General features: G+C 54.7%; 1 protein-coding gene across 6 annotated transcripts in view; it reads left to right on the forward strand.

Moving 5' to 3' along the window:
- Positions 1 to 22,795, forward strand: part of PTPRU (protein tyrosine phosphatase receptor type U) — an 83,355-nt gene that overhangs the window by 1,741 nt on the left and 58,819 nt on the right. For 4 of the 6 annotated variants that reach the window (XM_034648034.1, XM_034648044.1, XM_034648053.1 and 1 more), the window contains exons 2-7: positions 13,984 to 14,115; positions 17,015 to 17,286; positions 17,792 to 17,873; positions 17,978 to 18,093; positions 18,503 to 18,677; positions 19,201 to 19,494. In XM_034648034.1, coding sequence (XP_034503925.1) covers positions 13,984 to 14,115; positions 17,015 to 17,286; positions 17,792 to 17,873; positions 17,978 to 18,093; positions 18,503 to 18,677; positions 19,201 to 19,494 — 1,071 coding nt within the window. Of the gene's footprint in view, positions 1 to 2,347; positions 3,026 to 5,434; positions 6,426 to 7,573; positions 7,656 to 12,330; positions 12,497 to 13,983; positions 14,116 to 17,014; positions 17,287 to 17,791; positions 17,874 to 17,977; positions 18,094 to 18,502; positions 18,678 to 19,200; positions 19,495 to 22,795 lie in introns of those variants that run through there. The other 2 variants (XM_034648025.1, XM_019810249.2) reach the window with 2 other exon arrangements.

Here is a 22,795-nt window from a genome sequence, read left to right on the forward strand (position 1 = left end):
GGCGGGCGGTGGCCGGGCGGGGCTGCGACGTCCCGGCGCGGGCAGGGCCTGGCCCTCGGCCGCCGGTCGGCGCCCCCTCCCGTGGCGGGCAGGAGGCGCCGCGGACACCGGGGTCTCCCGGGACACTCCCTCGGTCGACTCCGCAACTTTGTGCGGCCTCCCTGCCGGCCGGGACCGCGGTGTGTGCGAGTGTGTACGTGTGTGAGCGTGTGTCTCCGTGTTTCTGTCTGCTGTGTGATTGCGCTGTGTTCGCGTATCTAAATGTGCGTATCGGGAGCTTGTGTCTGTGTGTCCGTGTGTGCTGTGGACCGTGTGTCGGCTATGTGCGTGTGTCTGAATCCCCACCCCCCCATCCTTGCCTGGGGCCTGGGATCCCGGACTGTGGCCCCCTCCTGCGGAGTTGTTCCCGACCCGTCCCCTGGGGCAGGGGTGGCCCGGTCCCCTCCCGCGGCCTCATCCTCTCAATCCCCACCGTTTGGGTGGCTGCAGCCTGGTACCCAGGGCGCTGAGTAACGGGGAGACGCCCCAAGCAGAGATCAAAGGCAAGGCACGTGCCGTGCCACCTCGGCCCCGGAGAGACTTCTCCTGGCCGCGGGCCTCCGAGAACTGGCCTCCCCGGAGTCGAGTTCGCCGCCCCGCCGCCCCTTCGGGCCTCTCAGGAAGGGCTCCTCTCCTGCTCCCGCAGTCGCTCCTGCTGTTGGCTGGGAGCTGGGGCCTGGCTTCCTCTCCCGCTCAACCCCTCCCCCAGCAACTTTGGCCCATCCCCCACCCTGAGATCAAACAGTTGAGGTACTATACACCCCCCCCCCACCTTGATTCCGAGAACCCTCCTGTGCTTCACCTCCTACCGGCAGGGGGATTGTCAAGAACTGAGGTTTGGGATGGGAGTGAGACCCTGAGCAAGTTACTTCCATTTTTGGGGTCTCGGTTTCCTCATATGCCTTATGGGCATCATAATAATGGTGCATAGTACTTGGTAGATTGTAAAGTAAGGCTCTATCTGTGAGTGCCAGGGAACAAAAGATGGTTTTGAGGACTGTTACAGAGCCCCCGAAACCGTGATTAGAAGCCAGGAGGACCTGGGTTCAAATTCTACCTCTGCCACTTGCTGTCCTTGTGACCTTGGGCAAGTCCCTTCACTTCTAAAGTTCCTGGCGCCCTTGTAGCTATTATCTTTGGGGCTTCATTCATAAATAAATTCTTTGTAGAAGGGCTATGATCTATCCTTGCCCCCAATCTGGGTAAAATCAGCCTGGCTCCCTGAATGCCTCTTGAGCCTCCTGCCCCACCAAGGGTGGGTGTGCGATGTCTTGGAGTCATGCAAATCTGGTAGTAATTTATTCTTCTGTGTTCTAGCTCATTTTGTCCTTTTGGTTGCTGGGGCTGTGGACAACAGGAATGAGGGAGAGGCTGCCCAGTGGTTTCAGGTTGGGCAATAAAGGCTTGTCTGAGCAGCTGGCCCTTCTCCCTGGGGCGGGGGGAGGAAACTCGGCAGTAGGTGGTAAGAGTGGCCAGGATGGGGGTGCTGAGCTCCTTGGTGGCCCCCTGCCCAGCTCAAGTGTCGGAGAAAATTGAGGGCGGACACCTGCTTGCTTGAGGCATGCTGCCATCCTTCCATGCCGTCATCTGCTAAGGCAGACTTTTGGGGTGGCCTTTTCATGCAGGGCTCCGTTAGCTAGAGTTGCTAGGGGTGCATTGTGCCCTCCCTTCCTCCCACAGCCCCCTTCCATCCTCCAAGCTGTACTTTCTCCCTAGAACTCTTTAATTCCACCTCTTCTCCTGGTGAACTCCTGTTCTTCTTTCAAGTCTCAGCTTTGGCATCACCTCCTCCTTGAAGCCTTCCTTGGTTACTCCCTGTTCTAGTTCAGGAGGGAGAGTGGGGGTTGATTGGATTTTTTCATAGCATTATAATTATTGTAATTACAGTTTATTGGTCCTTTCTCCCTTAAAAACTATGAGCTCTGTGAGGACAGAGACTGGGTATTTAGGTCACGTCTGAATCCTTAGTGTCAGGTACAAGTCCTGGCCCACTGCTGCTGAATAAATGTGGCAAGAAAGAATGAATGAGGTCCAGTGGGTCAAGTTCTGAGCTTGAGAAGCCAGATGGGGGCGCACTGACTCCATTGAAAATAGAGATTAAAGAATTTGGTTTTCCCTCCAGGAATCTGGAAAATTCTGCTGGGGGATGGTGTTGTGTGTGAAAAGGCCATGTACAGAGTCATCTCTGAGCTAGGAGTTGGGGAGTTTGAGTCCCTGGCGGAGACTGAAGGGAGCGATCTCCTGCCTGTCATCCCCTCTCCCACCCCAGCTTCCAGCTCTGCCTCCAACCCCCCCCCCCAGCAGCTGGCAGGGCCTGTCCTGCCCCCAGGCTCAGCCTTTGTGCTGGAGGCCTCAGCAGGTGGTGAGAGGCATCAAGTCCCAACCGTCAGTTTGAGCTGAGCGTCCTGGGAGGAGGGAGGGCAGGCCCTGCACCAGGAGGGGGAGACTCCCTCAGTTCTCTGTCCCAGATCTTGGAGGAGGCAGGTGGGGTCACAACCTGGGTGCTGACTGCTTGTGAGCTCCAGGGAGGGGAGGAGAGCGGCTCCCTGTAGTGACCGCTGCAGGTGGGATTGTGGGAGGCTGGCTGAGGTGTGTGCTGGTGTGATCCTGGCATCTGGGCAGTCAGAATGGGGTGAGGGGTGTGTGTGTGTGTGTGTGTGTGTGTGTGTGTGTGAGTGTGTGAGTGATTGTATGATTGTAGCCTGGGGCACAGGACATATGTATGGCTTGTCAGGGTGTCTGGCTATCTGGTTACCCTGCATGGCAGGATCTGAGTCTGGAATAGGGAGGTGACCAGCTGTTTGGATCCCTGGGGAGCCTGCTGCTAGGGTGTCTTGGTATCTAAGGGTCAAATTCCTGGAGTTTGGGTGCAGACCTGTTTGGGTGGGTGGCATCTCAGTATCTAGGTGTGGGTGTCCCAGGACCAGGCTGAGGGAGGCTCAGGGTGTGCCAGCCTAAGGATGGCCTCGTGTCTCTGGATCCGGAGGTGGGTGTATCCAGGTGTATGGCAGTCCTCAGGTTCATGGGTATACAAATACAGGAGTGTCTCTGTGTTGTGTCCACGTGTGGGGCTGTCTGAGTACTTGGGTGTCTGGGTGTGGGGTTCCCAAGTGTCTGGATATCAGAGTGTGGAGGTATCTGTATCCAGCAACAGGGTCCCCATGCATTAGAGTATCCAGGTGTGTGTGAGTCTGGGTGTGGGGTGCCCTGGGGTGGGGGTTTCTGTCTCTAGGGTGTGCATGTGTCGGGTAGGGAGTGTCCGGTGACTGTGTGCAGCTCTGTACCAGGGCCTCTGCCACTCAGCTTCTGACTCCCCCTTCCCTGGGGGGTTGTCTCCCGATCTCCCTTCAGACCCCAAGGCCATGAGCATCTGTGGAAGGCCCCAGTGGTTCTGCTGCTCCATGGTTAGCCAGTCTAGGGCTGACTCTCGATAGAACTTCCTACAAATAGAACTCACAACAATGGAAATATTTTTCCAATATGGGGTCACTGATTTACGTGTGATTACCACATTTAAATTGGTTAAAATTCATGAAAATACAAACCAGTCCCTCAGTCACACTTGCCACATCTCAAGTCCTCAAGAATCTCGTGTTGCTAGTTGCTGTGTTGGTGGGTGCAGGTAGCGGACGTTTGGATCTGGGCAGTAAATCCTATGGACAGGGCTGTCCTGGAGGTGTGAGGCCCGGATACCTCAAGGGGTGGAAGTGGTCTCATTGAACTATCACTCAGCAGCCACTGAAGAAGGTTTTGTCGAATCCATGTCCCCTTCCTCCCAGCCCATCATTTCTTGCCTGGACCATTGCAGTAGCCCTCTTGGTCTCCATTCTGCCGTCAACTCCGCAGCGCTTCCAGCACCTGTGACCTGAATGGGCTCTCAAGGGCAGACCTGGGATGCTGCCACTCCCTTGCCCCAAGCCCAAGGCTCTCCAGCACCCAAAACCCAAACCCTATATGATGCGCACCCCACTTTCTGAAACAGCTTCATGTTTATGCATGTCCTGCCTTGACCGCACTCCTCCTTGTCCACCTTATGATCCAGGATCACCAGGCCAGTGCTGATCCCGGAACCCGCCAGGCCCTTTCACACCCCTCTGCCCTTGCACATGCCGTGCCTTCTGCCCAGAATGCGTCTCCCGCCCTTCTCACCTCGTGGGGGCCTGCTGACTGGCCCAGCCTCAGAGTCCAGCTCTGTCACTCCTCCAGGGACACTCCCCACTTCCCCACTCCCCTGCATGGTTTTTCAGATTTCTCCCATAAGGCACATAGGGAAGGACAGCGTGCTGAGTTGTTTTCCATTTTCTTTGCCCACCAGGCAGAAAGCCCCCTGAAGGCTTGGCTGGGTTTTTGTCATTTCCTGTCCCCAGGGGTTTGTATATGACTGGTGCTCTCTCGGCCGTTTGCATTGCTGTGAACCCTGGGTACACAGGGAAGGCTTGGAGCAGGTGGAGGATGGAGCTGGGCTCTGGAGGGCTGTCACAGATGGGGGCCAGTGTGCTCCGTGGGCTTGCTCAGGGCAGTGCAGCCGGTGCCTGCAGAATGGTTGGGGGAGGGCTCCTGAGGTGGATGACTCAAAAGAGGCTGTTGCCACCGGCTCAGGAAGTCTTGGGCAGAGCCCCAGGGTGCAGATCCCAGGACCTAGTGGTGAATCAGAGGGGATGTGGAGACCAGGGACTCAGAAGGGTCGCTGAGGTTTTGGAGTAGAGTACAGAAGCTGGATGGAAGGACTGGGATGGGGAAATTGGGAAGGGGCGTGGTTGGGGATATTTGATGACCAAGATCACAGTTGGGGGCAGAGTAACAGCTGGAGGATGGGGGACAACTGGGGATGGGAGATAATGAGCGATGAAGATATATCTGGAGGCTGGGGACAGCTGGGGCCGAGGGGACAGGTGGTATTGGGGGGACAGCTGAAGGTTGGGGGACAGATGGAGGATGGAGAGAACAGGGGGGCCTGGGGCAGTTGGGGGGTAAGGGGTGACAACTGGGGGCACCTGGGTGGCTTAGTCGGTTGAGCATCCGACTCTTGATTTTGGCTCAGGTTAGGATCTCGGGATCATGAGATCGAGCCCTGTGTGGGTCTCCGCACTGAGTGTGGAGCCTGTTTAAGATTCTCTCTCCCTCTGCTCCTCCCCTGCCCCCCCCCCCAGGTCGCACACATGCGCACTCTTTTTTTTCTCTCTTCAAAAAAAAAAAAGGTGACAACTGGGAGGTGTCAGAAAGCTCTGTGGGTGACAAGGATAGATGGGTCTCAGCTGAGAGAGTGGGGATACGTTGCTCAGAATGTGTGGATGTGTGCACCCTTGGATGTGTGTAAACATGTGTTTTACCTCCAGTGTGGTTAAGAGCACGGGCTCTGGGTTCTAATCCCAGCTCCACCACTAACTGTCTAATACCCGGGCAAGTTACTTGACCTTTCTGGGTCTTTAGTGTTCTCATCTGTGACATTGGGGTAATTATAGAATGCAGTGCATGGAGTTGCCGTGAGGACATGTTTTATATACATAGGTGTATAGTTAGAACAGGCCTGCCACCTAGTAAGAATGTAAGTGCTAACAGTTATTAAGCCCGTGTCTGTAAGTGTGCGGGCATCCTGTGTGCTCAGAAAAGTTTGTTTCTGGCTTCTGATGAAGTCTGGGCCCCGGAGGGGGTGGTGGTGGGGAGGGCTGCGGTGACCAAGCCAGGTTGGTTGGATCTGGCTCGCCTCTCACATCCTCCGTGCTGTTCTTCATCCCACTTCCTGCTCACCCTGTACCAGGGCTGGTCCAATAGATCTCCCTCTCCGTCTCTGCCCTGTCCTGCCCCGCACTGCCCTGCCCTGGGCTGGGGGCCAGGGGATGTGCTTTGATTGCCCAAAAGCTTTTCAGCAGAATCAGAATTCATTGTCTGCCTGCCAGCACGCGGGGCCCTGCTCAGATAGAAATACCTGGACACTGTGCTCAGTTCTGGCTGCCCGGCCCATGGACAGCACTGGCTTCATCCTGTGACCTTGGAGAGTCACTGGGGTGGAAGATGCTGGGGTTTGGGGGACGGGGTGGAGGGAAGTCCACAGGGCAGACGAGGTCTCGTCTCCAACCCGTGGATTAGCCAGCCCAGACCGGCAGCGCTGGAGGCACAGCGTTTTCCAGGAGTCTGGGCGTCCCTGCTGTCCAGTGCATCACAGTGGGCGCGACCTCCCTGCATGGCGTTGGCTGTGTGCCGCGTCTTTGTCTACTCTGCGTCACGGCGCTGGTCTGCTGCGGGCATATGCTCTCCAGGGTTCCTGGGCCCAGCACCTCAGGACCGGGCCCCCGCATCGCGTCCTGGCCCTACCCCGCATCTCAGCCCTGCCCTGCAGGACCGTGCTGGGATTCTGCATTGCACTGGCTCTTCGGACCCTCCTGTGGGTCTGTGCGCTCCCCCTCGGCCTCGTGCCCTTGTCCTGCACCGCCATCCCGCACATGTCCTGCCATTTGTGTCTTTGCGACTCTTGTCTGTGCTGGATCACTCTACCAGATATCACTGTGGCACCAGGAAGTTGGACTGTCCTGAGTTTCTGGTAGAGCCGCTCACACTGCCCCATGGCCTGGAGCCCACACTTGGCTTTCTGTGGCCACACTGCATGTTTGCCTCGTAGAGCATTTCTCTTCTGCGCTGCACTGTCTCACGGGGCTGGGTGCGTGGTGCTTGGCTTGTGGACTCTCCGGGGATTTGGGGCTCGCTGCTAGCATTCCACCACTGTGCTGTGCCAACAGATGGCATGCAGCCGCCACACTGGCCCTCCGCGTCACGTGGTGTCTCGGCATGGCTCTGCACTGAGCTGGGTATGTGGCCTTTCCCGAGTCTCTGGGTACAGCTGCTCGGCACTCTACTAACACAGCGCCCCTTTGCCTCACGTGGCGCTTCAGTCCCGCTGCTTTACTGCATGGTGCGCTCTGGATAGGTGCCCTCTGGCCAAGCCCTTCACACGCCGCCGCACCATGGCCACCACCACGCTGCCCCTTATGGCGTCTCAGCCTTTCTTGGGATTCCCGCTGCAGAGTTCTGCTAGTGCCCTTTTCCCCAGGTTTCTGCTGGCAGCCACAGTTGAGCAACATCTTTGCCTTGAGTGCCCGCCCTGCATGCACCTCTCCCCTACATTGCACACTGCTCAGGGAGTCTGCACTCACACTGTGGCTTGAAGCCGCTTTGTTGGGTTCTGGGACCGGCTTGGGTTTTTGCGGGTAGTGCCTCTGCGCCGTACCCAGCATTGCACCTGCGTGTCTGTGCACAGCACGGGTTACTGCCCTGAGCCTTTACCTGCACTGCACGTGCTCACGGTTGGGTTGTGTGCACTCCACTGGATTTTAGGACCCCAGAGCCCTTGCATTGAATTCACCGTTCTTGCACGGCATTTCTGTGCCACTTTCTACCCCTACCCTTGAGTCAACACCTACTCTGCTCCTGGGGCCTATATTGAGCTCATATTCTGGACTAGGCTTCCATACCCAGGGGTTCCTTCTGTGCTACACCACACCCTTCTCACCCCTGTGTCTCTGTGCTGTTGTGCCTACAGCGGACACATGCTTGCGGTGAAGTCATGGAGCACCAGCCATGTGCCTGGCCCTGCGCTGGTGTCTGGAGAGGGAGAAGAACCGGTAGGGTTTGAACTTGGCCCCTGGCATTCTTCCGTGCATCGGTCACATAGCACCGAGCACCAGCCCCGTGTGCCATTGGATGCGCTGGCCTGGTGCGCTGGGCATCCGAGCAGCCCTGGGTCCGGCCCATGACGGATGTGGCATCTCTGCGCTGCTTCCACCGTGCCGCTCCGGGGGTCAGTACCGGGGTCCGGGCATGCCGTGTGCTCTGCTCCCCTGTGGTGTATGAGTGCATTCCGCCTCTGTACCGTGCGGAGCTGCTGCACTGCGCCCCCAGCATAGCACACCGTGGCACCACGTAGTCCTCTGTCTCCATGGACCGCAACGAAAGGACAGATTTGCACACCGCCTAGGTTTGTGCGTGGCCCTCTGCCTCTCTGCTCGGCCGCATCGTGTTTTGATATGGCACAGAGCATCTGCACTGCAGGGGTCTGTGTTCTCTTTGCCCCCTGTGCCTCTGCGCGGTGCAGCTCCCCATTCAGCCCTTTGCCTCTGTCGGGGGCCGGGCCCTGCCCCGTGCCTTCCCCTCTTCCCACCAACACAGTGGCCCTACCGTGAACCTTGGGATTTGCGCTGCATAGTGATCAGGGAGATGGGAGTGCGTCTGGCCTAAGTTTCCCCTGCTGTAGTTGGCTTCCTTCTATCCTCAGTGAAGGTGGGAGGATGTTGACATCGCTGGGCCCCGTGTTGGCTCCCGGAGGGGTACCAGCTCAGCTTTTTCTGTCTGTGGTCCTGCCCTGAGTGATCTTCCTGGCTGTAGCCTTGCTGAATCCTGGGTGATTAGAAGGTGGTCCCCCCTGCCCTTAATTAATGACTCATTGGTTATCTAGGGCTCTGGAGAACAGCTCCAGGGAACCTGGGCTCAGGTTTGGCTGTATGGATCTGGCAAGTAAAGCAGTGAAACGGGCTGGTCCAGGTGTCTGGGTTGGTGTCATGGTGCTTGAGCCTGTGTAGGGTCGGTTGGGGTCAGACTAGTTGGGATCAGGGGGTTGATAAGTCTAGCCACTGTTGGCCATTTACCATACACAGGGCTTGGGGATGGGCTTCGGAGGCCAGTCTCTGACCCTAGGAAAGGAGAAGGTGGGGTTGGACGGACCTGACATGGAGCTGTAGTGGGGGCGGAGAACACAGGATAGGGCTGGGTGGGGCAAGCATGTCCACTGGTGAGGTCACTGTTGGTTCCAGGGTTGGGCTGGGCTACCTAGAACAGGGATGTGGCTTCAGATGATGCAATAGACCAGGGCTATCACTGGGGCTGTATTTGGTTTCCCTGGGCCAGGGTTGGGGCTGTGCCTGTAATTGGCTATGATCCCAGCCCCCAAGTTTGCAGTCTGTCGGGAGAAGTTTTGTTTCTCCTGGGGCCACCCTTGGGAACTGGATGCTCTACTGACAAACCAAAGAGAACAAAGATCTCATTGTAAACAAATTCTGTTTACCTAGGGTCCTTCAGAAAGTACCGGTGGTGGCTGGCAGCCACACTTGGCGCAGAGCACCATTCCCTGTCTGGTGGGGAGGAGTCTGGTGCCCGCACACACACGCACACACACTCACACCTCCCTGCCACCCCAGCGCGGATACTCACCTCCCCTGTAGGCACACGCTCATCACTGAGTACCCCCATATACCTCTGCACGGGAATCTACACCCGCACACCCCAACTTCACAGCACACTGCCTGGGGGACCCGCCCTCGGAGACCCGTGCCCATCCTCACGTGCTTCTGCCCCATAGTGTCTCTCTGCCCTCTCGTTATTCTTGCTCAGGTGCATATCACCCAAATGGAACCAGAGTTCTAGAGGTGGAAGTGGCCGTAAAGGTCACCTGGATCCCCATTCTCATTTCATAGGTGAGGAAGCAGAGATTCAGAGAGGGCAAGTCGCCTGCTGCAGGTCACACAGGGAGTTAGAGGCTCAGCAGGAATTAGGTCCAGGTCTCCTGCCTCCCAGCTGAGTGCCAGGAGTCGGTATCAGGCTATCACTGTCACAGCCATGTATGCACGTGCACACACACACACACACACACACTTCGACATATGGAAACACATGCACGTGGAGAGGCGGAGACCCTCATGCTGGGGAGACCCCTTTCCCACACTCTGACTCTTCCCGCTGAGGTAGCTTTGCCCCTTACATCGCCCCATCCAGAGCCCAGCCGGATGTGGATAAGCCATCCTCCTGCCTTCCCAAATTGTGGTTGACGGTTGCTGAGGCAACCGCCTGCCAGATTGGGGAGATTAGCCGAGGAATGTAGCTGGGCCAGTTTGAGCTGAGGCCGGGGGAACCGGTGGGGGTCCTGGGCTGATTGAGCCCACCCTCTCTGGGAGGCCAGGGCAGAGATGGGGTAGCCGTGGCGGGCTCTGGTGTTCTCCCTGGCCCCAGCCTGGCTGAGACTGTGTCCCTGAGGTTTGGACTCGGCTGGGGGAAGGGAGTGTGGGGCTGGGTGTTTGCGTGTTGTGCATTTCTCCGGGTGTGACTAGAGTGTGTGCCGATCGCATCTAGGAGGGGAACCAGAGGCTCCTTGCCTCAGTGGTTCCTGACATCTGACTGTGGACCCCATGGGGGCTTGTCCCCCTGAGCTAGCTCCCTCCAGAGCCTGTGTGCCCTCTGGAGAACCCCCCTGCCCTCCTCCTGGCACAGAGGGTGTATCACGGTCTCACCGGCAGCCTGCCCAAACACCTACTCTGGCTTCCCAATTCTAAACGAGGCCAGACTTCTCACCTGGACACGTAAGGCCCTCCCTGCTCTGGCCTCAGCCTTCCTTTCTCCAGCCTTCTCTCCCATGGCTTGGGTCAGTCTGCACTCCCCTCTGTGTTCTGGGCTGACTGTATGTTTATTCCCTGCCCTCCTTTGCTTCTGCCGGGCCTTTGCCTCAGATACCCTTCCGCCCATCTCTTCTGGCCAGAATGATAACCATCTTTCCAGGCTCTGCTCAGACGCACCCATCTCCAGAAAGTCTTTCTCCTGGATCCCCCTTGTGGCCTTGACCCTTCTCTGCTTTGTCTTACTGTCACCCTCACGCAGACTTGGGAGGTCCCTGAGGGCAGAGCAGAATCTTAATCATCCTTGTGCCTCCAATACTATCAGCCTGGGACCTGCTTTGGACTTTCAGTGGACAGATTTCCTGGGAATGGAACTGAATTGTCACCTGTGGCTAGCGGGACACCAGGGCCTTATTTTGTCTGGACCTGATCTCCTTGAATAAAGATAGGTGACTTAAATCCCAGCTTCTGGGACTTAAGAGTGTGGCCTTGGGCAAGCCACCTCATCTCTCTGTGTCTCAGCTTCCATCTGTAAATCAGGAATAATAATAGTACCTACCTTATGAATTTCTGTGGAGTTTCATGGGCATAGGTGGACATGATGGCAAGGGGCAGCCGTCTCCTGGTGGTGTTGATGGGTGTGTGCATGTCTGTGGTCCAGGTCTGTGCTGATGGAGTCAAGAGGGATTCCCTGCTACCATGCTTGCTCTGAATCCAAAGTCTCATCGAAACACTCCCCTCCCCCAAGGCTGGTGGCCTCCTGCAGAAGTTGGGTCCCTAGCAGGAGCTGGGGCTTGGCTTTGGGGCTGTGGATCCTGAACCATCCAGACTGGAGGGGATAGGGTTTTCCCCAGGACCTAGGAGGCCTGATTGTTCCCACCCCGGAGTAAGCTGGGGAGAATGTGGTGACGGGGCTCTCACTGAGGAGCCTGGACCCAGAGATGATATCCCCTAAGGGTTGTGGTTGGAATTGGGCCTGGCCCAGAGAGGCATAGGGCTGAGGGTGGATATGGACCAGGGAGAGGCAGTCATTGTACCTAAGGGGACACTGTGGAGGGGGAAGGTCAGCCAGGGAGGTTACCCTGGCTGAGATCAGTTGTAGGAGTCATTTTGCAGAGGTCAGGGTTAGCTGGTCTGGGGTCAGTCAGGCAATCTGGTGGTCATTCTGGTTGAAGTCAGATGTTCTGGATGGTGTTGGGGCCGCTATGGCCAGGGATAATCAGCTGGGGGCCACTCTGGCTGAGGTCAGTCTGTCTGGGGGCCACTGACCCAGGTCAGTCAGTCTGGGAGTTACTTTGGCTGAGGTCACATGGTCTTTAGGGCCCATCTGACTAGGTCAGTCTGGGAATCCTAATAGCTCACGTGGCCTGGCTGAGGATGGACAGGGGGGAAGCCAAAGAGCTGGCACTCCCAGGCTTGTCCCAGGGCCATGGATGAGACATCCTTGGGCAGCTGCCTTGTCCTGGGACCTGCCTCGTAAAGGACTAGGAAGGGCCTGAGCCCCATCCAGGCTCTAGATCCTGGGCTTCCCTTTCTGGCAATCCCTTTGCCTTAGGGAAGCCTTGGCTAAGAACCTCGGGAGCAGACTATAGACTCAGCTCAGGCTGAATGAAGTCAGCTGTCCCCTCTACAGGAAGCCCTCCCTGACCATCCCTACTGGCCACGGCCTCCCTCTGTGCTGTGCCGTGGGTCATTTTCTAGAGGGAGAGTTGAGGCCTTCCCAGCACAGTTTGGGTTAAAACTTCCCTCCCACAGGCCACAGGGCATGATGCTGACTTGGGCTTTTCACACAAAGAGGCAAAGAGCGCAGCCCAGGTCCTGCTCCAGCTCTGGGGAGAGGTTTCTGTTGTTTCATTGCATCCACTCAGTGCCAGCCTCGTGCCCACATCTCATTGTTTTCTACTCTGATGGGGTGCAGGAAGAGGAACGGGAGACCCCCCAACCGTGGCGAGCCCCTGCGTGCCCGACTCTGCTGGGCGTGTCTCCCTGTGCTACTTCCCGTACTCTGCATGACGACCTGGAGCGGTCCCTGCAGCAGGTGACACAGCAGAGCCCCCCAGAGTGGAGTCCCTGCTGCGGTGCAGGTGCCTGCCCCGCACATGGCCCTCAGCCTCGAGTTTCTCTTCTTCTTTATTTCTCTTCCTTCCTTTTCTTGAGCCTGCGAAGCAGCTCGGCTGTGCTCCTTCTCATCGTGAAGGCAGCACGGGCTCCCGTATCCAGCTGGTGCGGGTTCGAGTCCCGTTCTGTGGCTCAGGTGGGCTCCAGTGGCGCCTGTGAGGGGCCATTTCCTGAGAGCTTGCACATGCTAGGTCAGGTGATAGGTGGACCCCCTCAGTAGCATCCCTGACAACCCTCTGTGCAGAGGTGGAAACTGAGGCTCGGGAACAGGAGAAGTGACTTGCCTACGGTCTTGAGCATGGGTGGCAAATGGCAGAGTCAAGATTCAATCTTAAGGCTGTCTAATGCCAAAGCCCGCTCACGTCCCCACCATGTGCTGCTGTGCACGGAGCCCCCTGTCAGATGGGGTGGCTGGCAGGTACCCTGCACTGGGCCTGGCCCGACGTGTCCCTGCTTCCACACCACTTGGCCAGGCCTTCTCCCGGGTCCATGATGCCTTGGACTGCCTGCGACGGGGCCGCCAGCACCGCGGTTTGGGAGTGAGAGTAGGGCCCGGTGTGCAGTTTCTTCCCCCACCAGTAGTGTTTAGACTTTACTAGGCGCCCGACTCAGGGCTCCAATGAGCTACTGAGAAACATGGACCTCGTTACCGGGTACAGGACTCACATCTGTTTCTGCCCCACCTTCTTTCCCCCCTCCTCTTTTCCTTTCCACTGTCAAGACTGGGTCCGGATCATGGGCCGCTGCTTCCCTGGTCGTATGTGTGGCCTGTCCACGCAGGACTGTGCTTTTGCCCGTCCTGTGCCCACAGGCAGAGACCTGGCTAGGTGACTGGGTGATGAGTGAATCCCCCAGGCTCACCTGTTGGGCAGGAATCATAGGGGTCCCTGCCTCAGGACATGAGGCCTGAATGAGATGCCACGCCGAGAGTGGGTAGCTTGAGTCTTGCAGGGCTTGTGGTAAGCCCGAAATGGTTGGTGGCCATTGTTGTTACTGTAGAGACCATCGGGGCTGGCTTCGTGCATTCATGAGGTGCAGTCCTGAGCTGTGTGCCCGTAAGGCCTTAGTTTCCTCATCCGTAAAATGAGGGGTGGTTATAGACCTGATCTCACGAGTTGTGAGGCTCGAATGATGTAGTGATAATGTTCACTAGTTTTCCTGGGGGAGGGTCTTCGGTGGGTGGTTGAGCAGTGTGGGGTCCTGGCGAGTCCTGGGGGGTGGGCGCGGTGGGGAGGTCTTGGTATTGGGTGGAGACAGTAAAAAGAGGGAAAGGGTTGGAGGATGGAGAGTTTTGTTGGAGGGAGGGAGCAGTGGGGAGAGGCCTTGGAGAGGGAGGGAAGGAGGGTGGGCCTAGGGGGGAGGGGACAGCGGGGACGCCTGGAGGGGAGCCCCAGGAGCCCTCCTGGCCAGCGGCCCTGCCCTAGCCCTGGCTAACCAGGCCCTGCCCTCACAGCCGGCTGCACTTTCGAGGAGGTGAGTGACCCGGCAGTGCCCTGCGAGTACAGCCAGGCGCAGTATGATGACTTCCAGTGGGAGGAAGTGCACGTCCACCCTGGTACCCGGTCTCCGGAGGACCTGCCCCACGGTGAGCCTACCATTCCCCTTTCTCTCCTTCCAGTTCTAGCCGCCTGCTGTGTGACCTTGGGCACGTTCCTTAATGTCTCTGGGTCTCATCTGCTTTTGCATCTGTAATGACATACATGATACTGTGAATGTGGGCCTCTGTGGACACTGTCCAATTGCGTATATCAGGTAGTTTTACCTGCAAAATGGGTGCGGGTTCAAGCAATCAAAGACACTTACAGCTGTAAGTTAAAACCCACTTCCCATTATTTCCCCTACAGCTTAGCTCGGGGTCCACCCTACTCCCATCAGGTGTTCCTGAGTCCTTCACCTTCAGGGAGGCTGTCTTCTCCCTGAGAGCCTCTGCATCCTTGTCTCTCAGAACTTGAAGATGCTGATGGAGCAGTAGCACTGGGGGCCGGATGTGTGTAAAACCTTCCTTCCTCTGCCCCCTTCTTCCTGGAAGTCCCAGAGCCTTCCCAATTTCTGCCTTGCTCTGCCCTGTTTCAGGATGAGACACTTAAATGGCATCATGAGCACTGGAGTGGGAGTCAGGAGTCTAATTACGTGGACTGTAGTACTGGCCTCCTACTTTGATGATGGCCCCCTGGTGTACTGGTTCCAGAATCATGAAGACTGGGCTTCAAATCCTGGCCTCATCACTTTACCAGCTGTGTGACTTTGGGCAAGTCACTTAACTTCTCTGAGCTTCCATAGTCTTAACTGTAAAGTGGAAAGCACAATAAACCATTTCATAGGGTTATTAGATAGTGTCTACAAGGTGCATAACATGGGAATGGCATGTAGGTGTTCAATTAATTTTTAGTTGCTATCGTTGGAGGTATCTGAGGGGACTCAATTACCAGCATCCCCTTTACTGGGTACAGAATCAACTGGGCATTCAGAAAAGGATAAGATAGATGGAGGCCAAATTATCAACTTTATTAGCTTGGGTTGGAAAACATAGCACAGTGTGAGAACAAATGGGCTTGCTGAGGGAACCCCAGAAGTAGACAGCTTTGGGACCTCCTCTCCTTCGCCCTGTCATAGTAGTGGGCCAGGCCCTTTGCTACTCAGCTCACAATATGGCTGCAGTTGCACCTGCTGTCAAGAGTTCGGGGAGGGGCAGCAAAAGTTCCCAGTGGTGAGGCCAAGACTTGAAGCAACCGGTGAGGCCAAGACTTGAAGCAACCGGTGAGGCCAAGACTTGAAGCAACCAGAGGGGCCTTGCACAGCCTGACACAGGCAGCCTTTAGGCTTACCTCCTACTGCTCACTTTACCTCCTGGAGGCCTCCCTGCCTCCCCCTTCTGTGCCTTTCCTCATGCTGTGCCCTCCCTGGGGCGTTCCTCTGTGCCTTTGCACAAATGGTCCTCAGCTCCTTGTTTGACCTCTGTGCTAATGGGTATCAGAGTCTCACCTGTATGACTGTGATCTGTAAGGTGCCCACCGTGGCAGGGACCTGTGTGGGCTCTGCCTCTCTCTCTCACACCTGCAGAGACGGGAAAGAGAAATTTAGTATTTAGTGTGGGCCTTGTGCTGGATCCTGGGGCTGCAGTAGTCGGTAAGAGGGCCACTTCTCTTGGTTTAAACATTCTAGGGAAGGGAGTTGGGGATGGAGGGAGAAGGTAGGAGGGAGATTCAGAGACAGAGAGGAGAAGAACTAGCCAATGGAATGAAGGGAGGACATGAAAAAGAAGGAGAGGGATGCAGAGTGAGGACCAAGTAGGGAAAAAGAGGAGAGAAGAGGGGCAGAGGAAGCTAGAGGAAGAGGCAAGAACAAAGTGTCAGACTGAAAGGGGGAGAGAGACACGCAGCTGCTCACAGAGAGAGGAGAGAGGAGAGAAGAGGAGTGGGACAGGAGGCACTATTGGGGGCCAGGATGTGCCCCTTTCTGGGTGGGGATAGGGACTTGGGGGTTCTGTTTACTACCCTGCCAGGACTGATCCAGAAGGTGCCTTCACAGGCTCTGACTCACAGAGATGAATGAGATCCCCTCCAGTGGAGTCCCCTGGGGAGCCCTCCCAGAGCAGGGAGCCTCGTGTTTTGGGATCTGAATGAGCTTGTGTTGGCTGATAGCCAAGCCCAGGAGGAGGCAGCACTGGGTGGCTGTGGGCACCCTCTTGGCAGCTGGTGGGGCCTTCGCCCCACAAAAGGGAAGCCAGTAATCCTCCAGCCAGGTCTGAGGAGTCCAGCCCACTCTCACCCTGCCAGCCCCCCTCCATTCCCCTGCCCGTGCACAGCCCAGACCTGGATCTGGGGAAAGAGAGTGCTGCCTTTCTCCATGTTGGAAATCAAGAGAATTGTATCCCAGGCATTTAGACCCAGGGTGGGGGCTGGAAGGGAAGTTAGTGTCCTTTCATTCAGTCTCTGTTCTACACACTCATTCAGCTTGGGTTCAGACCTGTGCTGGGGACCCAGTGGAGCTCTGGAGGCATCACAGGCTGCTGGGGAGACAGACCTACACTTTATTAATGATCCAAGGGCCAGGAGAGAAGCCTGTAGAGAGACAGGGAGGGAGGGCTTCAGAAAAGGTAGCTTTTGAGGGCCTGTCATGTACCAGACTCTTGACTCCAGGATGAATGACCTAGTTAGTCCCTGCCTCCAAGGGCAGCTCAGAACATGGGTCAGCATGAGCTTGGACCGTGATCGTAGGTGGTGAGGGGCCATAAAGGGTTTTGAAGAGAGTCACTTTTGTGTGTTTTTTGCTTCTCCACTTCTCTCCTCTGGGAAGCAGATGCAGGGAGGTGAAGGGACTCAACCTAGTGAGTCAGAGCTGGGACCAGAACTCAGAACCCTTGACTCCCAGTGGGTCCAAATGCCTGGAGTCCTTTGTTTCTGCCCCCCTCCTCTGCCTACCTGACCTTGGTCCTCCCAGAGCCTCCTCAGCTCCTGCCTCTTCCTCCTCTCCTCTCTTTCTAGGCTCCTACTTGATGGTCAATGCTTCCCAGCATGCTCCAGGCCAGAGGGCCCATGTCATCTTCCAGAGCCTGAGTGAGAATGATACCCACTGCGTGCAGTTCAGCTACTTCCTGTACAGCCGGGATGGGCACAGCCCGGGCACCTTGGGCATCTACGTGCGTGTCAATGGGGGTCCCCTGGGCAGTGCCGTCTGGAATATGTCTGGATCGCATGGCCGTCAGTGGCACCAGGCTGAGCTGGCTGTCAGTACCTTCTGGCCCAATGAATATCAGGTAGGCTGGGTTTGGTCTGTGGTCAGTCTGTGCTTAGGGGTGGGGATAGAGAGGTGTCAGCCTGATGTCAGAGTAAGCTAGTGACCGAGGTTGAAATTAGTCTGTGTTCAGCATCAGGTGTCAACATGGGGTCAAGGTCAGGGGTCAGTCTGCTGTGGTCCAGATTCGGCATCAGAGATCACTGTCAGTAGAAATAGTCTGTGGCTGGAGTCAAGGGTGAGTTGGAACAGTGCTGACCTGGAAACCCTGTCTGGCTGGGGAAAGTTTTCCTGTTTGAAGGTAACTGTCCAGGACTGGGATGGAACCTCTGGCCCTGACCTTGGTAGCTCTGGCTGCTGACACCCCCTCCCACAACCAGCCGGTTTGGCAGGGAAGGTCACTGTGAGTTGGGCTGAACTCTGCTGGTTGAGGAGCCTGGACTGGAGCAGAGCTAAAGGGGTCCCTTGTGGGCACCTCCCCAGGTAGGGCTGGAGGGATATGACAGGGACCCTCCCGCCTCCCCCAGGTGCTGTTTGAGGCCCTCATCTCCCCAGACCGCAGGGGCTACATGGGCCTAGATGACGTCCTGCTTCTCAGCTACCCCTGCGGTGAGTCCCAGCCCACGGGGGTGCAGGGTGAGGGGTGTGGTGGCCGTGGCTTCTGCCTGTGGCGGGGCACAGGCCCAGCTCACACGGAGGCTCTATTCCCACAGCGAAGGCCCCGCACTTCTCCCGCCTGGGCGATGTGGAGGTCAACGCTGGCCAGAACGCCTCCTTCCAGTGCATGGCAGCGGGCAGAGCAGCAGAGGCCGAGCGCTTTCTCCTGCAGGTGAGGGGGGCAAGGACCGTATCAGGGTGGAGGAGCCTTCTTCTGGGACCTGGGTTCCTTGTGGGGTGCTGAGTCGTCCCTTCATATTCCAGCACCCATACTCATGCCTCCCTGCCCTCACCTAGGCTCTGCTCAGCCCTCTTGGGTGCCCTTATACTCCCAGGACAGAGGGTGGCTCCAGGATTCCCAGACCACTCTCCATCAGAGGCAGAGACCACATTCCCTTAATCACCTTCTTACCCGCACCTTTCTGTGGCGTAGCTGGTTCCAGGAACCCCATACGTCCCCTGTGTACTAGGGACAGCTAAATGGGGCCAGGACATATACTACTCCCCTCGCCCGGGTCAGAGCGAGATCGTGACCCTCCCTCTCCGGCGCTCCTGACCCTGTCCACCTTACCCCTGCGCAGCGGCAGAGCGGGGCGCTGGTGCCCGCCGCCGGCGTGCGGCACATCAGCCACCGGCGCTTCCTGGCTACCTTCGTGCTGGCCTCCGTGAGCCGCTCGGAGCAGGACCTGTACCGTTGCGTGTCCCAGGCCCCGCGAGGCGCGGGCGTCTCCAACTTCGCAGAGCTCATTGTCAAGGGTCAGTCTGCTTACGCACGCTCGCGTAGGGGGGTGGGTGCTGGGGCTGCCCCCTCCGAAGGGCGGGGCCGGGTCGAGGGGCGGGACCCGAAGAAAGGTGGGGCCTGAGGGGGGCGGGGCCTGGAAGGAGGTCTGATCGAGGGGGCGGGCCTGAGAGGCTGGCGGGCCGGGAGCCCCTGTTCTGGTGTGAGCTACGCGAGGCGGGGTCTGGCTGTGGGGACTGGGGTTGACCCGACCTGCATGCGGTCAGCCTCTGAACGCTAGGACTTGGGGTTTCAGAGGGGAATGAAGGACAGGTGTAGGCTTAGGTCTAAGTGTGGGATCAGCCTTTGGGGCAGGTGCCCCTTAGGGCCTGGGGATTTAGTGGGCGTGGGCAAGAAAGTCTAGTTGAGGGTCTGGGGGCTTCATCAGGGTCCTGGGAGGACAGGGAGGGCTACTGGGGATTTGGATATGCTGCCATTCAGAGTTGGGGCAGGGTCTCACAGCGCATCTTTCGGCTCCGCCTCTCCCTCACACCCTCGCAGAGCCCCCCACCCCTATCGCGCCCCCACAGCTGCTGCGCGCAGGGCCCACCTACCTCATCATCCAGCTCAACACCAACTCCATCATTGGCGACGGGCCGATCGTGCGCAAGGAGATTGAGTACCGCATGTCCCGCGGCCCGTGGGCCGAGGTGCACGCCGTCAGCCTGCAGACCTACAAGCTGTGGCATCTTGACCCGGACACCGAGTACGAGATCAGCGTGCTGCTCACGCGCCCTGGAGACGGTGGTACTGGCCGCCCTGGGCCGCCCCTCATCAGCCGCACCAAGTGCGCAGGTGGGTGCCTCCTGGCACGATTCTTCCCTTGGGACACCTGGGTATGGGCTCAGGGCTATGCAGGGATGGACCAAGGGGGCACATTACAAAAGGTAATATGGCCTGCACTTGTGCCTCTAAAACTTTCTAAAACATGGTGATTTCTCCCCAGTTCTTGTTATGGTAAAGGTAATAATGATCGCTAATACTTTGTGCCAGATACTTACGCATATGTGCATAAGCACACGTGCACACACACAGACATTGATTTAAAACTCACATCACTAGGATCTAGGTACTCTTGTCGTACCCATTCTACAGATGAGGAATCTGAGATACAGAGATGTTACTATGTGACTGTGTGACTGGCACAAGGTCACATAGCTAGTAAGTGGCAGAGCTGGCATTGGAATCCTTGACTGGCTGGGTCCAGAATTTGTGTTCTTAATTCTACATTATCTACATTTATCTAGATAAATAACTACATACTGTAAAATAAAAGTGTTTTATTAAATTACAGCTGGATTCTCTGGTGGGGTCTTTTGAGCCTGAGGTCTGCTCTTCTTTGTTCGAAAGGGTATAAGCAGCTGTTAGGAGCTATGGCGCTCTTACATCAAAGGACACTCTTGTTTAATCTGAAGAGAAATTGAGAACAGAACAGATTTCAGTGTATTTCTTTAATTGGAATCTTTATTGAGATAATTATAAATTCACATGCAATTGTAAGAAAAACTGCAGGGGGCCTGTCTGGCTCAGTTGATAGAGCATGTGACTTGCGATCTCGGGGTCATGAGTTCCAGCTGCAAGTTGGATTTAGAGAGTACTTAAAAAAAAAGAAAGGAAAAGATACAGAGATTGCTCACAGACTTTTTACCCTGTTTCCTGCAATGGTAACATTTTGCAAACCTGTCGTATAATATCACAGCCAAGGCATTGACATTTATATAATCCACAGATCTTCAGAGTTCCCCAATGTCACTTGTCCCCATTTGTGTGAGTGCATGTGTGTATTTAGTGCCATACAGTTTATCACATGTATGGGTTTGTGTGTTTATCGCCACAGTCAAGATGCTGTTCAGTCAATTTAAGACTCCTTCGTGTGGCTCTTTTTATCTACTTTCACCTCCTTCCCTTCCTCCCACCTCCGCTCCTGGTAACCACTAAATCTGCCCGTCATTTCTAAAATTTTGCCATTTCAAAAATGTTATATAAATGTGAAATCATATAGTATATCACCTTTTGAAATTAGTTTTCGAAAATTTGGTTACAGGGTTATTGAGATATAATTCACGTCTCATAAGTTCACTCATTAGAGTGTACAATTCAGTGATTTATAGTATATTCAGAGTTGTGCGTCCATCACCACAATCCGTTTTAGAACATTTTCATCACCCCCAAAGGAAAGCTTGTACTCTTCAGCAGTCTGCTCCTCACATTTCCTACTACCACCTCCAGCCCTACTTTCTGTCTCTGTAGATTTGCCTCTTTCTGGACATTTTGTATAAACGGAATCATACAATAGATAGTCTTCTTGACCAGCTCCTTTCACTTAGCTTATGTTTTCAAGGTGTATCTGTGTTGCAGCATGTTTTTTTCCTTATCCTTTTTTACTGCTGAACAATACTGCATTGTTTACATTCCCATCAGCAGTGTATGAAGGTTCCAATTTCTCTACATTCTCACCAACAGTGGTTATTATCTGTCTTTTGATTATAACCCTCCTAGTGGGCGTGAGATGGTATCTCAGTGGAGTTTTGACTTGCATTTCACTGATGGTTAATGATATTGAGCAGTTTTTCATGTGCTCATCGGTCATTTGTATGTCTTCCATGAGAAATGTCTTCTCAGATTTTTTACCCATTTTTAAGCTGGGTTATTTGTCTTTGTATTATTGAATTGTAAGAGTCCTTTATATATTCTGGATACTAGACCCTTATCAGATATATTTGCAAACATTTTCTTTGATTATGTGGGTTGTCTTTTAATTTTCTTAATAGTGTCCTTTGTAGCACGACAGCTTTTCATTTTGAGGCAGTCCAGTTTGTTTTTCTTTTGTTGTTTTTGATTTTGATGTCATATTAGGAGACCATTGCCCAATCCAAAGTCACAAAGATTTATCCCTATTTTTTCTAAGACTTTTATTTTAGTTTTAATTCTTACATTTAGGCCCTTGATCTGTTTTGACTTGGTTTTTGGGGACCAAATTCATTCTTTTGCATGTGGATGTCCAGTTGTCCCACCACCATTTGTTGTAAAGAGTATTCTTTTCCCAGTGAATTGTCTTGGCACTAAGAGTGGCGATTTTGCTCAGATAATTCCCTGGAGACTCATCCAAGTTGTTATGTACATCAGTCATTCATTCCTTTTAATTGCTGAGTAGTATTCCATGGTGTGGATACACTGCAGTTTGTTTAACAGGTAAATGGTTTCACCTGTTGAGGGACATCTGGACTGGCTCCTGTTTGGGGCTATTACAAGTAAAGCCGCTGTGAACATTTGTGTATAGGTTTTTGCATGAACATGAGTTTTCATTTTTCTGGGATAAATGCCCGAGGGTGCGACTGATGAGTCATACAATAATTGCATGTTTAGTTTTATCAGAAACTGCCAAAATGGCCGTATTGTTTTACATTCTCACCAGCAATGTATGAGTGATCCAATTTTCTGTATCCTTGTCCGCATTTGGAATGGTCATTATTTTTTTTAGCCATTCTGAGAGGTGTGTCATGATATCCCATCTTGGTCTTAATTTGCATTTCCTTCATGCCTAATGTTGTTGAACATCTGTCCACGTGCTATTTGCCATCTGTACATCCTGTTTAGTGAACTCTTCATGTCTTTGCTTGTTTTCTAATTGGATTATTCATTCTTTCCTTCTGAGTTTTGAGAGTTCTTTACACATTCTAGGTACTAGTCCTCTGTTGGGTATGCAGTGTATAGATATTTTCTTCTTGCTTTAGCTCATCTTTTCATACTCTTCACCTGGGCTTTTATAGAACAACCATTTTTAATTTTGATGAGGGCCAGTTTGTCAACATTTCCTTTTATGACTTGTGCTTTTGGTGTCAAGTTTAAGACCTCCTTGCCTAGCCTTAGATCTCAAAGATTTTCTCCTGTTCTTTTTTCCCTAAAAGTGTTATAGTTTTACATTTTACATTTGAACCTCTAATCCATTTTGAGTTAATTTTTTGTTAAGTTACAAGGTTTTTATTTTTTTGCCAGTCTATATTCTTAAGTGTTTTTAAAAGCTGATCTGGGGAGCCATCAAAAATCCAGTTGAATGTCACATTTGAAGAGACCCTGGGTGGTGGTTCGGAGTGTT

Source organism: Ailuropoda melanoleuca, chromosome 2 (genome assembly GCF_002007445.2).
Source record: "Ailuropoda melanoleuca isolate Jingjing chromosome 2, ASM200744v2, whole genome shotgun sequence".
Taxonomy (NCBI): Eukaryota; Metazoa; Chordata; class Mammalia; order Carnivora; family Ursidae; genus Ailuropoda; species Ailuropoda melanoleuca.